The sequence below is a fragment of the Rattus norvegicus genome, chromosome 11 (assembly GCF_021556685.1).
Source record: "Rattus norvegicus strain SHRSP/BbbUtx chromosome 11, alternate assembly SHRSP_T2T, whole genome shotgun sequence".
Lineage (NCBI taxonomy): Eukaryota > Metazoa > Chordata > Mammalia > Rodentia > Muridae > Rattus > Rattus norvegicus.
In genome coordinates this window covers 38,245,161-38,260,351 of record NC_141544.1, presented here as the reverse complement: position 1 = coordinate 38,260,351, position 15,191 = coordinate 38,245,161, and the positions used below count along the sequence as shown (strand labels likewise).

Below are 15,191 nucleotides of genomic sequence, written 5' to 3'. Positions count from 1 at the left end.
TTCTGGGTCCCCGGTTGATGGAACCATTTGGGAAGGATTAGGAGATGTGGCCCTGGATATGAACTTTGAGGTTTCAAAAGCCCATACATTCCCAGTTCTCTTTCTCTCTCTGCCTCCAACTTCCACATAAAGATGTGAGCTCTCAGCAATGCTCCACTGCCATGCCTGCCTGTCTGCTGCAACACACCATCCCCCAGCCATGATGACCATGAGCTCTATCTGAAACTGTAGGTCCCAGTAAATTGTTGCTTATATAAGTTTACTTGGTCATGATGTCTTTTCACAGGAATAGAAAAGAAACTGAGAGTCTCATTGTGAGCTTTTAGCTCCATGACTACAGCTCCATCCTAACATGCCCCCCAATACATAATGTTTGACCCTTGGTATCGACCCTCAAAATGGATGCCATATCAACCTTTAATGGGAGTTGAGCACTGGAATGATAGCTCTGTGGTTAAGAGCACTGACTGCTCTTCCAGAGGATCCTAATTCAATTCTCAGCATCCACATGGCAGCTTACAACTATCTGTAACTCCTCTTCCAGCAGACCTGATGCCCTCCTAAAACATACATGCATGCAGGTAAAATACTTATAGATAGACAGTTAGATAAATAGGTAGGTAGATAGATAGATAGGTAGATAGATGATAGATAGATAGATAGATAGATAGATAGATAGATAGATAGATAGATAGATAGATGTATAGGTATAGATATATACAAATAATTTTTTTTCTAAAAGGGAAACATTGGGTTATATTATACTCAGAATTTTCCAATGGAACCTTATTTACCTCACAGAAGACTCAAAGTCATCTTACCTGATGCAAAAGGCAAATTGTTCATTATGAGAGTGCAAAGCACTTGGAGAATTACCCTTTTCCTCATATACACCTCACTTCTTTTTCTTTTTCCCCAACTACTCTAGCTCCACCAGTCTGTTCCTTTGCCATTCTGTGATCAGGGTTTTGCCTAAAATTCAGACTTTTCCCTTCATCTAGACTCAGAGTGAAGGTCAATTTGTCCCCTCCCACCCCAGCATATGAGTCTTCCTTTTTTTGTTCTACATTTTACCATGTTTTTTTTATTTTTTTGTTTTTTCTTTTTTGTCTTATAAGAGCCCATGTTGTTTACTGCTGTTTATCTCCTAAATTATTAATGCTATTAGAAAGGAATATTGATATATTTCATTTATATTTCTATCTCAAACATGGATCAAGGCATGACCCATAATGAGGACTTATGAAACACAATTGTTGAATTAACACCACTCACAAGACTTGATTTTGTCATCTGTCAAAATGCAGGATCCTAACCTAAAGTCCTGCCCAGAAATATGTAGTTTTACTCAGTAAAAAGCAATTTGTGAGTTCAGATATTCCTATTTGGATAATAATACTGTTGTGGATGTATAAAGGTATGGAGACTAAGAAAGCTAGAGATGAAAGGATGTTTTTATTCTTTACCCTCCTCACTAAAGGCCCTTCCCAATGTGCAACTCAAGTCAACAAATGAAAGCCAAGCAGAGACAGTATTGGAGAAAAGGCAACAACTATTTTGTAGATACTTATTCTAAGTACACACTTACCTGCTCAAAAAGGAAGACAAGACTTATTTAAAATTAATCTTTTTTATTTTTATTAACTTGAGTATTTCTTATTTACATTTCGATTGTTATTCCCTTTCCCGGTTTCCAGGCCAACATCCCCCTAACCCCTCCCCCTCCCCTTCTATATTGGTGTTCCCCTCCCCATCCTCCCCCCATTGCTGCCCTCCCCCCATAGACTAGTTCACTGGGGGTTCAGTCTTAGCAGGACCCAGGGCTTCCCCTTCCACTGGTGCTCTTACTAGGATATTCATTGCTACCTATGAGGTCAGAGTCCAGGGTCAGTCCATGTATAGTCTTTAGGTAGTGGCTTAGTCCCTGGAAGAAAATTAATGTTAAAACAGTGTCTTAGCCATTGTTCTATTGTTGTGAAGAGACACGATGACTGTGGCAACTTTTATAGAAAACACTTAATTGGGGCTGGCTTACAATTTCAGAGGTTTATCCCATTACCTTCATGGCAGGAAGCATAGTAACACGCAGGCAGACGTGGTGCTGGGGAAGTAGGTGAGAATGCTACATTTGGATCCGCAGACAGCAGATGTTCTCTCTTCTCTCACAGATAGCACTAACCATGTCATCTGCTGGCCATATTCAGTCTATTTCTCTCTGTGTCTAGACTCTTCCCAGTGCCTCTGGTTATTCTCTCTCACATCTACAATCAACAACCTTCCACTTAACTATATCATGGAGTAGTCCTCCTGTCAGTGAATACACGGGTGCCTCATTCAAATACACACCACCACATATGTATTCTGTGATGAGGCAAAGAAGTGCATACAATTTTGTTTAACTTTTACTTTAAAACAGATCAAGAATATAGAGATGAAGTCAGATTTCTTTCCCATAGAGACAGTTCATGATATTTTGTATTTTAGCAATAAATATGTTTAGATAAAATTAAAAGGAAGCTGGCAAATATAGACGGCAGGAAGCATTATTAAAGATTAGACTCTTGAGTGAGATGGCTTAGTGTGCAAAGAGCTTGAAGACCTGAGTTTAATCCCTTCAACTCTCATAAAGTTGGAAGGAAATAACTGAATCTGACCTCCATGTGTGCACTGTAGCCCACACATGCTCAAATACACATCATCTATACACAGTGACATATTTAAGTTTTAAAAATCAGTCTGAATCTGAGAAAGAGCTGGATCCTATACACCAGCAGAGTGGTGTACTTTCTTTCCCTTAGAAGGAATAAGTACATTTAATCATCAGATTTGAGACTCTTTTCTTCAGTTTCTTCCTATTTTCTCAGTGAAATAAGAACGCAGTCTTCTCCTGAGAATGAAGAGGCATACAGATATACTTGAGGTGAAGGAAAGTGAAAAAAGCAATCTTGGGAAGGGGGACATGTGAAATGCCTACATAATATATGCTTTCTGAGCAACACCAATGGCCAACACATTTAAGAAAAGGTCACTGCTTTAAAGCGAGATCATGTCTGCATGGTTATTTTCTTGTCTAGCCACATAAAGCTTCTACCTACAGATACGGTGTAGTTAAAATGTTGGACTTTAATCAAAGCCTGGGTGCTGCCAGGTAGTCATGTTGCTAGTGTTGTTACATTCAGAGCATGTGCCCTGGCAGCCCTAACAAGCTACGCTCAACCACCAGTCCTCAGTGGGCCAATTAAATAGACAACAATGAAAAGCAAAATATGGGTTTATCTATTCATTATGTCTACACTGGGAAGAGGGACAAATAAAGGAAGCTCTGATCTCTCCCCCTCATCTATCAATCTGTCTTTACACACCTGACAGGAGTCTTAGATTTAAATAGAGTACAAGAAGTTCTGGCCAAGGTGTGGTCCTGCCTATCACTGACCCATTTTGTCTTGGCTACAGTCTCTCCTGCAAGGTGACATCACTTGTCAGTCACAGTCCTTGGAGACAACTTCCTATTCTGGCTGAGATCAAGCTTCAGCCTTGTGCTTCCAGCTAGAGACTCCAGGCAGAAATTCCAATTCCTAGGGGTCCATGTCCTGATAACCTGATATCCTAAGGAGACTCACAGTGTCTTTTTTTAGTCATCCCTCCCATCACGGGTTCCACAGGGGCAGAATGATGTAAGTGCCTGCATAGCAGATGCAAAGGAGTAATTGGAGGGACAGTACATAAACACCACATGACAAGGGGCGAGAAAACAGAAGAGAGGTGGCACACATTTAAATCGTTTTCTTCAGTTTGCATTCAAGATGTTGGGGACCAACAGAAAGACCACGCTTAGTGCAATGAGTAGTCTAGAAAAATAATAAGCGGAAATCATATTTTAAAGATAAAGAATTTCAAAATATAGTTGCTAGTGACAGGGAGAAAGGATAATAAAAGGCGTAAACGTCATGGGGATTATCAGGCAGGCTCATGTGGACCAGGTGTGGTAGCAGATGTTTGTGACCCTCTTGTAAGTCTTTGGTGAACACATGTTTGAAAGAGAAAGTGTCACCGGTATCTATAAGATATAGACATAGAATCGTATGGCTTATGTAATACAAAAGAGCTCAGACCTTTAAAAAGAGAATAGAGAATAGTTTGAAGAATGACTTTAACATCACACATCATGTGTATATTCTGGTCCTGCAGATTGTAGGATGCAGGAGAAAAATAACTCGGGTTCGATAATGTGGCAGAAAAAGCCATCTTTGGGGTGGGGTGGTGGAATCAAATTTTTTAAAGTTATCATCATCACCATCACCACTACCTCCACCACCACCATCATCATCATCACCATCATCATCATCACCAGACAGTATTTTTGGGTGCGTGTGTCTCAGACCACATGTCGAAGCTAGAGAACAACTCCTTGCAGCTGATTCTCTTCTCCCAGCTTTTTGCAGGTTCTGAGTTTCAAACTTCCAGGTTCACAGGACAACTTTTATCTTTATCTTTATCTCCTTGTGCCATTTCGCCAGTGCAAAAATCAAAATTTTAATTAGACACACACGTGAAGCTGTTCTTCATAGCCATGCCCTAGGATAATAGTCTTACATTCCACTTCCTTCCCCAAATTCAAAACCTCCCCTGAGCCCACAGTAGATACATTCTCCATGGCTCACAAGACCGTGAACAATACTCAGGAGCAGGGTCACGAAGAGGCAGAAGTTGGTAAAGAGCTTGTAGCTCAGGCAGAAGAACCTAAGTTGGATCTCCAGCAGTCAGGTAAAAGACCAGGCATGGTGGCATGTGTTTGTGATGCTAGGCTTCCTGCAGCTTGCTGGCCAGCTATCCTAGCCTAGTCAATGTTGAACTTGTAGAGATAGCATCTGTCTCAGTAACTGAGGAAGAGACACTTTTGGTTAATCTATTCACGCATGAGTACATGCTCAAACCACAAAACAGACACAGAAAAGAAGGCTCCCATTCCTTAGCTGAAGGGATGAAGAAATGGAAGAGAGACACCTAAGACTGTTCTAAGCCAGACTTTGTTTTCCACTGAGATGAGCACACAGCAAATGGGGGGCCGTGGACGAGCTATACTAGATGTGCAAAGCCTGCCTGCATTACAAGTCTAAAATGAAAGCGGTCTTAGGAGAGTGTCCTTCTTGTGGTAATAAAAGGATACAGGATATGATATGACTTGTCCTGATGTTATCAGAGAGGAAGGGGAACACAGGATTCTCATGTGTCTTAGGATCTGTGTGTGTCAGAGGGTGAGGCAGAGGGAATTCTGCCAGCCACTCTGGAGCCTTTCTGTAAACTTTCTGTTCTGGGTGGAGCTCAAGAGGACAAAGTAAAGGAGAGCTTGCTTTTAGCAACAGTACTAAAAATTGTATGCAAAAAGAAGCTTTGAACAAGTACATAAATTACATACAACAACACACACACATATCACACACACATAGACATGGGCATACACACAAATATACACACATATTCACATACACACATACTTAAACAATGTGATTGACTAGACCTCTCACATACTAAATCAATTAAGATAAACTTCTGGTATAAAAAGACATGCATGGTCCATAAAATGAAGCAAATAAATTAGCAAGTAGATTATGTAATAGGCCACATTTAAATAGATGCCTTAGCTAAGATTAAAACCTTAGAAGAGAAGTAAACTTTACTCTAAGTATCAAATATAAAACTGTGGCCCACAAATCCCAGCATTCAGGGAACAAGCCAGGAGCAGCTGAACTAGCCTGTGCTACATTGTAAGTTTTTGGTCAGCCTATGCTTCATAGCAATATGCTGTCTTTAGAAAATGTATAATTATATAAAAATAAGGAGGGTAAACTCAGAAACAATGGTTACGAACCAGGTATGTGAATGTAAGACTGATTTATATCCTTACAAAGAACAGCACAGTAAAGGTGAGAAAAAATGGTAAATACACCTTTTAAAGTTTGGAATGTCTGAAATTACATAGTAAAGGAGCAACTTTGGAGAATTATTCTGTTTTGTTTGTTTCTTTGTTCATTTTGGAGATAGGGCTTTGCTTTATGGTTTGAATTGGCTGGAACCCCCTGCGAAGAACAGAGATCCATGTGTCTCTAACTACCTAGTGCTGAGCTTAAAGGCAGTGCTACCAGAGAAGGCTGACACAATGTTTTTCAAGTGAAAGCTGTCCTTCATAGCCTTGTTACTTTAATCATTCTAAATCCTAAGAGCCCAACTCAGAAGTTACCGGACTGAAACAAACCTGAATAAATACATTGTTTATCCAGCCAGAATTTCAAGCACTGAAACATAATACAGAAGTTCTAAAGCCCAGCTTTGACCTGAGAAATGATGGGATAGGATAGCTGTATTTTCCCCTTTACGAATTTTCTAATATGACACTCTACCTCTGCCAGGCCATGCATTTGTGGATAATAACACTTAGGCATTGTGTAAGCCAGAAGACTTCTAGAATTTTTTTTTTTTGGTTCTTTTTTTTTTTCGGAGCTGGGGTCCGAACCCAGGGCCTTGCGCTTCCTAGGTAAGCGCTCTACCACTGAGCTAAATCCCCAGCCCCTAGAATTTTTATTCCAAATGAAATCATTCAGAACAGTAAAGTCTCCTGTGAGAAGATGTTTGTCAGTCGTTTACAAGAACGAAAATGTTAACCTCAGAGTAGGTAAATATGAAGTGGAATCGTATATACCCCGTAATAACAAACTTTTGGAGAGAACGCACGTAACATAAGCAATGGTGTGATATGAAGGACAAAGATGCGCCCATTTATGCAACTGCCAAGGTATAAATGCCAACATGACCAGAGGTATAGGTGTGACCGCTCGGACTGAAGGGACAAAATTCAGGACGACTATCTTCTGTATCCAAATTTTCTCATCTTTGGAAACATTGCTTGAAGGAGTCGAAAACTTTGCATTTCTTCTCTAATTTTCATATTTTCCCTTGGTATCTATTCATTTATTCATTCATTTTGAGACAAGGTTTAACTATATATACCAGGCTGAGCTGGAACTAAGCTTATAACCCACGCTGTCCTCAAAATTGAAATCCTCCTGCCTCAGTTTTTCAGGTGGTGAGATTAAAGATGTACCCCATCAGACTCGACGCTGGTTTTTTTAATAATACAGACACTCATACCTGACAGTAAAGATGGATAGCACAGTTACATCAGGGAATTAGACTATCAGAAATGCAAGAGTTTTAAAGGATTCAGCTCTATACAGGCATGCAAACATCCTCCAGAAACCGTATGCACAATTGAAAATAACCAAACCCTTTAATCAACTAGGACTAATCAGGAACTCCAAAACCAAAGTAGATACCTTGAATATCTACTTCTTTATGAGACCTTACATCATGAAGAGAGATAACACGGTCCATTGTGTGACACAATTTCAGGCATGTCCTCCAGTGACTGTATTGCAAAAGATGTTCTTCTTTCATGATAAGTAGGCCTCAGAGCACCACTCTCCAGCACCACTGTCATTTCATCAGCATTCAAAGGAGCTGTGAGTGACAGAACATTGTTCATAGCTGAATTGTCATGTTTGACACACAGCAACATTAACCACAAAGATCCTCACTGAACTGTCCTCCAGCAGTGTTCATAACACTGCGGAGCATAAATGCGCCACACACACACACACACACACACACACACACACACACACACACACACACACCACACACACACACACACACACACACACACACACACACACGGTAAGTTCATGACAGAAGAGGAGATGGAGAAGATCTATGGGATAAGTCAGTCTGTGCTCCTCATGCCAGAGGCAGGAGAAACTTCAGCTTAATAACAAGAGGGAACCACCTGTTTACAAGAACCAGCATGACCTGACAGCCTGCTGGGACTTGCTAGCTTGTGCGAAGGCTGTAGGGCCTCCTTTCTTGGGATGCAAGTCTTTGTATCAGCCTTTTTATATTTCACAGAGCCAGGAACTGGGCACAAAAATCCAGAGAGAATGTGTACGCACTCTGCAGGAGTTTCTCTGTTTGCTCATAGGAGACAGAGCTTAGAGTCAGGCAGGTCTGAAGGAAGGTTAAAGAAGCTGTGAGCATCACTGACGATGACTTCACGCAGCCCAGTTCCCTGATGAAAGACACCTGGCCCCCAAGGACACTAGTGGTGTCTTTACAGCATAGCGGAGCTCTCTGGGGACATACCACTCAGTTGGGTGCACCCATAGTCCTCTTTTCTCTGGTTACTTAATTCCTTTCCTTGCTTCCTCTGTCTATAGTGAGGCCAGTAAATGACTCCAAACATTACGGTCTTGCTAGTGAGAGGTACACCAGAGGGACCCATTGGATCTCTTCTATGTTCATAGTAGTCTAGACCTACTGTGTGCACGTGTACTTCTTTTCCACCATGCTGCAGGTCCTTGGGGGAAGAACAGTTTGCTGAAACGCTAGCTGTTCCCTGCTGTCACTGCAATGCTAAAAGCTTGGTGATTTAGTCACATTATTGTGACATGAGTTTTGGGATCTATGTTACATTCATAGTGACCAGTTAAGGCCTGTCACTTCCCAATAGGATCTATCCCCTGAGAACGAATTCACTTCTGGCTAACCATCCTGAGGACATAGATGAATTTGAGTTGCCAGATGCTTCTCTTCCTCCCCTGCAGACAGGATTAGGATCACTACAAAATAGGTGTGCGGGAGAAGTCACTATCAAGTATAACAAAGGTGATTATTAAATTACTGACATACTACAGTAACTTAAATTAAGGCATATTTTCAAGTAAGGTTTAGAAAATCCAATCCCTCATCTCCATTCCCAAACTTGTTGATCCTGCAAGTTCCAGGAATTCTCATGCTGGGTGCTCAATTCTTTTACCTCTCCCTTCACCCTCCAACCCTTTTCTACTTCCCCAGCGATCTACAGACTCGTCTGCTTGGTGTTTTGTGGATATCCACTCCTTGTATTCAGGAGTGGGTTCTAACTACTCTTGAAATTCCATTACCTCTCATATCTGCTGCCTCTCAGCTGAGAGAATGTGCTTGCCAAAGCATATTCCCTAATCTATTTTTCTATATGTCACAAAGATATGTACACGATGATGTCTACTCCAACACTGTTCAGAGTAAGTTGAATAAACTTACAGAGCGGTAGACAGGATGTGGCCCGTGTTCAATAGAATCATCTTCAGTTACAAAGAAGAATGAGATTACATTGTTTGTAGGAAAATGGACACAACCAAAGAGCATTGTGCTAGGGGAATTCAGCCAGTCTCAGGTAGTATGGCTCCCATAGTGATCCTAGATTTTATACAAATGCCTAAGGTCACGTATGAGATGAATATATAAGTCAATCAAAGAACAAAGGAGAATGGCAGGTGGGAGAAAGGGGAGGGCAGAGCCTATGGGAAGGACAATGTGCAGTGTGTATTTGTCTGAAAATGTCCCTTTTATAAAAGGTATTGTTTTCAGTGAACATATGCAATGAATTATCTTAAAGAAGTAAATTTTATGATTTCCTTTTAAAGAATACAGCATCGTTTACTAGCCCAGCATGGGGATACTGAGCCCTGTTCCTCACCAAGCCCAGCATGGGGATACTGAGCCCTGTTCCTCACTAAGCCCAAGCATGGGGATACTGAGCCCTGTTCCTCATCAAGCCCAGCATGGGGATACTGAGCCCTCTTCCTCACCAAGCCCAGCATAGGGATACTGAGCCCTCTTCCTCACCAAGCCCATCATGGCTATTCCTCAGCCTCTTTTAAATTGCTCCCTTCCCCCATCATTTCTGCTGAAATCCACATACTCTCCTGCTCCTGTGCTTTTAGCCACACTTGAATTACCCACCACCACCTGCTTCCTCACTCTCTGCCACTCCAGCATCATATTTCTGAGGGACTTTCTCTAAGCCCCAACTACAAACAACCTCACCCAGGGCACTGCCTTATAGAGACTCATTTACTCAGCCATACCTGTCCACATTCTAAGCAAATATTACTAGTTTTGCAAGCAAAAAGTGTTTCCTCCCTCAAAGTGTCTAGCACAATGGTTGAACACCATCACTACGGCATTTAGTAAATGCCTGATATTCTTTTTTCTTTTCTTTTGCAGTGGCACCGCCCCCCTATACTTATGACCATGAGACGGAATATTGCACAGACCTGCCACCACCATACTCTCCAGCCCCTCAAGCTTCAGCCCAGCGCTCTCCACCCCCTCCGTATCCTGGAAATTCAAGGAAATATTCCTCCTCGCAGAACAGAATATGTAACAATTAGCAATTACCCAGAACAAAATGCCTCAATTTAGAAACGTGCAAAAAATAAAATGATTGTCTACTGGCTAGGGTCAGATAACATCTCAGGCAGACTATTCATGTGGAGCAGGCTCTTTCCCTGCTCAGAGCTAGGTAGAGAATGATGTGTGGTTCTCTAAAGTCACAGATTACGTGATCTACAGATCCACCCAGGCACAGTCAGATTAAAGCAATGCACTTGGCAGACCATGTGATAATCACGCTGCTTTAGGACGAGCTGAAGGCAACTTCAGCATTGAACCTGGAATAAAGACAAACAGAGGATAGTCTTATCTACATCAGGAAAGAGCTGCATTCCATATAGCTTTAGGAGAACTAGAACAGTTCATTATTACATTTATCCACAAATATGTATTAAGTGCCTTAGAGCCCACTCTGTGCCTGGCCACGTTAGGGGCTCTGGATAGAAGTAACCAGTGGGAACGTTGGTTCTGGCACAGGCATACCTCATCTTGTTGCACTTTGACCTTTTGCACTTCACAGTGGTGTTGCATGTTTTTTTACAGATTGAAGGTTTGTGATAACCTTGCACCAAGCAGTGTCATTTTCCCAACAGTAGAAGCATACTTCCTATCCTTGTATTACATGTTGGTCATGTGCGACAACATTCCAAATGTTTTCATAGCCACGATTATTATGTCTGTTATGGTGATCTGTGTTTAGTGTTGGTTGGTGTTGTTATAGTAGATATTTGTTTGGAGATGTCATGAATTCTGCCCCTATAAAACAGTGAGATTAGTGTGATAAATAGTGAGATAAATAGTGTGTGTGTGTATGTATCATATTTGCTCCACTGAAAACCTCCACCCCTTCCTCCTCTCTCTCTCTCCTCCTATTCCGAGAACAGTCTGAAATTAGGCCAATTAACAAGCCAACAATGACTTCTAAGTGTTCAAGCTAAAAGAATAATATGGTTCTTACTTTAACCCAAAGATGGAAATAATTCATCTTCATGACAAAAGCATGTTCAAATCTGAGATAGGCTGAAAGGCCAGCATCTTACGCTAGCTTGTAAGTTAAGCCATAAAAACACAGATGAGGGGCTGGAGAGATAGCTCAGCGGTTAAGAGCACCCGACTGCTCTTCCAGAGGTCATGAGTTCAATTCCCAGCAACCACATGGTGGCTCACAACCATCTGTAAAGAGATCTGATGCCCTCTTCTGGTGTATCTGAAGACAGCTACAGTGTACTTATATATAATAAATAAATAAATCTTTAAAAAAAAAAAAAACACAGATGAGGCTTTCTTAAAGGAAACTAAAAATGTCTCTCTCCAAACACACAAATGATAGAAAAGAAAGAGAACACCAACCCCACTGCTTATAAGAATAACTCATTAGTGGTGTATGCAGCAGATCAAAACAACCACATTCCCTCAAGTCATAAAGCTTGATCCAGAGCTGGGACCTAACTCTTCATTCTGCAATGGCTGGCAGAGGCGAACAAGAAATGTAAGCATAGCTTGCACGCTGTAAGAGAAAGATTGAGAGGAGCAGAGATCAGGTCCTGAAGTTAAGAGAAGGAGCTACCCTACCCCTGTATTCAAAGGAGAAGGTGAAGCTTCAGGCACTGCAATGGAGGCTGACGCCTGTTCTCTCAAAGACCTAGTTAGGATCACACAGAAGATGGCTGCTTAATGGAAATGACAGTCTCTACTGTTGGAAGACGTGCTTGCCTTCTAGAACTTCCACAGCCAGAACAAAGAAGCCATCCTAACTCCAAACCTCAAAAGACAGTCTGGCCTTCTTGCTAGTGTCTATAACATAACTGCTGACTTTCACATGAAGCCAGTGTTCAATGTTCATTTTCTAGCCAAAAATCCTAGCCCTCTTAAGAATAGCCATAGTTCGCTCTGCCTGTAGTCTATACATAGAACAACCAGGTCTATTTTTGATGTTGTTTAATGAATGTTTTAAACCAAGTGTTGAGACTGCTCAGGGAAAAACAAGTTGTTGCTTTTTTTCAAAACCTTACTGCTTATTGACAAAGCTCATCCAAGTGCTCCAATGGAAATGTACAAAGAAACAAAGATCTGTTCATATGCAGCAACGATTCCAGTCCTACTCTGTGTCCCATAGACTATGGTTAACTTCAACTTCTAAGCCTTGGTATTTAATAACTGCCTTTTATAAGGTCATAACTGACACAAATTGGAACCTCTGGGGGCTTGGCAAAGTCCTGGAAAGAATCTGTGACTGTAGACCCATGATTCACAAGAAGAGATCGAGAGGTCAGTATTAATGCACATTTGGAGGAAGTAGATTCCGGCCCTCATACATAATGTTGCCTTTGCTAAGGCTTTGGAGGAGAAAGTACCTACAGATATGGTAAACTCACAAAGGAACTAACCTTGGAGATGGAAATTGAAGGTGCAACTCAGATACTATGTCTCAGGCTATCACTGCAAGAGGAACAATTGCTTCTTACGGTGAGCAATGGAGGTTTTGGTTCTTCTGGTGAAACACACTGCTGGGGAAAGGTGCTGTGGGCAGAGATGAGGTCATAGCAGAGGGTTTAGAGTATTTGTAAGTGACTTGAAAAGCCTGCAGTGGGATTGGAGAAAATTACAATTTTGAAGGAAGAAACACCGTGCTTTAAAAGCTGCCAAGCAGCATCACATGCTACAGAGAACCCGTTTGTGAAGAGATGTTTCAACCCATGTAGCAGATTTCACTGTTATATTATTTGAAGGAACTAACCGGATTAAGCAAGCACCAGCCTAATCATCAGCAACTCTCACCCCACCACCACCAAAAAGATTTGGACCTGCCGAAAGCTTGGCTGCTAGTTGCCATTCTTTAACAATGAAATATTTTAATGAGGGTGTAGACACTGCTTTGAAGACACTTAACAAACTATAATACAGTATAAACATAACTTTAATGTGTACCAGAAAACCAAAAAGTATTCGTGTGATTCTCTAGTGAAATTTGCTTTGCAAGAAAGACAAGCGGCTTCACAGGTGATGTCGAAGTCTTATTGGTATGAATATATGAAACCCATGCCCTCTCTAAAGTATGTGTGTAAAACAAAGCAAATTAAGCAAACAACAACAAAAAAACAGTCGCAGCCTTACTGTTGACTAGATAGCTTTGTGAAGCTCTTCCATCGAGATCCCAAACAAAATGCAGCTGTATAGTAAAGAAATGTTCTAGAAAGGTGTCTAAAATGAATCGATCCTTTTAGCCTCAAACTGTCTGCTTATGTCTTAGGTGGGTGTGACTACCTGTGTCTGCAGCAGTGACAGCAGTAACTCAATCTTACCCATTGACTCTGACTATTTAAACAAGATCAAAGGTACCCACCAGGTTCTGGGCGCTAAGATCTCCACAGTCCTTACTAACTCTTCCTAAAAACCCATATCGCTTTAGTCACAGGTATATGAAGGTTGCTCCAATTGTGGAATAAGAGGTGAGAAACCAAATAGTTCCAGGGTTTTATATCAGTAATAAAATGTGTAATTTGACCATAGACAAAAGACTTTTCTTAAAGGGGGAAATGAATGCTCAAGCCATTGCTTCCATTTTATAAAAACTAATCTTTTAGAAAAGTTAAATAATTAATGGGAAAGGCAAGAGGACACTGTGTTGCCTTTTGCCCGAGTACTAGGTTTTGTGACGTGCTTGCCTTTAAATATGAAAGCATTCAATAAAAAATTCCAATGCGTCATGTTCTACTCCAAGTGACCCTAACATTCATTTTTTCCACTTGGCTCTTTTTGTGTACTTTAAAATTGTTTGATGATCACTAGGGATAGAAGGTCAGACCTTTATGTCACTTTAAAAGAAAACCTAAAACACTAACCAAACTTAAACAATCTGGTATAATGATTATAATTCAATGATATTCCAAAATGGCACCAAGATACTTGATAAATAACCAAAACAAATATCTGACAATATAGGCTATGGGATCTGAGCTTATAGTTGAGAAAGTTAATATGAATAAATAGTGCCTTTTACTGTATCAAATATCTACAGTAGAAATATGTGGGTCTGACTGAACATGGTCTACAGAAGGTATTGAGGCTAGGTTTGTTTTGAGTGATTTGCTTGGCTTAGGCAAGAATAATCTTAGCTTCGAAGATGTGAAAAGCCTTCAGGGGTCCTGTCTGTTCTAGTAAGAGGCTTCCTGCCTAGCATGAAGTGTCGGCATAGTGTTAGCAGTACATGGGCTTTGATTTATTTTTCTTCGGCAAATGTGATTAGTTTATACCACTCTACAGCAATAATCCTCAATGCCAAAGTCACAGTGATCTGAGAAAGTTGTTTGCAAATCCACTACACATTTCTAAAGAAAAATAAAGAGGCAAGTCTGCCAAAATTGAATGCTCATTTTGACACGAATGTACATCTACCACATGCCTCTGACATTCTATAAACATTGTCTGCATGGGAACTGTCCACACTATCTCTCTTTGAGTTGGTTATGACTCGCCTGAAGGCATAGCACAAACCTATATATTTACAATGAAGAATTTTACTGGTTTTTACTAGTGTCATACTATCATACATGAATATATCATGGATTTCTAAAGTTCACTGATTATTTCCAGAAGTAATGTATATCAGAGGAAAACAATATTTGATGTAAATTTTTGATTATGGTTGTTTAAGAACTAACCTTTGCTATGGCTAAATTATTTACAAAGAGCAATAAAATGAAAGAACTTGCTATAATGAGACCTGTAGTTCTGTGTTTTTGTTTTTGTTTTGAGACAGAGTTTTTCTGTGTAACGGTGGCTGTGTGGAATCTCCCTTTGTAGGCCAGGCTGGCCCAAAACTCACAGAGATCTTCCTCCCTCTGCCTCTGCTTCTGCCTCCTGAGTGCTGTGATTAAAGTGTGTCAGAGTAACAAGAACCATGTTTTAACTCTCTTATGTCATTA

General features: G+C 40.8%; 1 protein-coding gene across 2 annotated transcripts in view; it reads left to right on the top strand.

The window, feature by feature from the left end:
* The window catches only part of Cyyr1 (cysteine and tyrosine rich 1), a 106,518-nt gene extending 91,530 nt beyond the window's left edge, over window positions 1–14,988 (top strand). The window contains 2 exon segments of one of the 2 annotated variants that reach the window (NM_001013980.1): window positions 10,099–11,338; window positions 11,541–14,986. In NM_001013980.1, coding sequence (NP_001014002.1) covers window positions 10,099–10,265 — 167 coding nt within the window. In that variant the 3' untranslated portion in view covers window positions 10,266–11,338; window positions 11,541–14,986. 2 annotated transcript variants of the gene reach the window in all.
* Window positions 14,989–15,191: the final 203 nt, after the last annotated feature.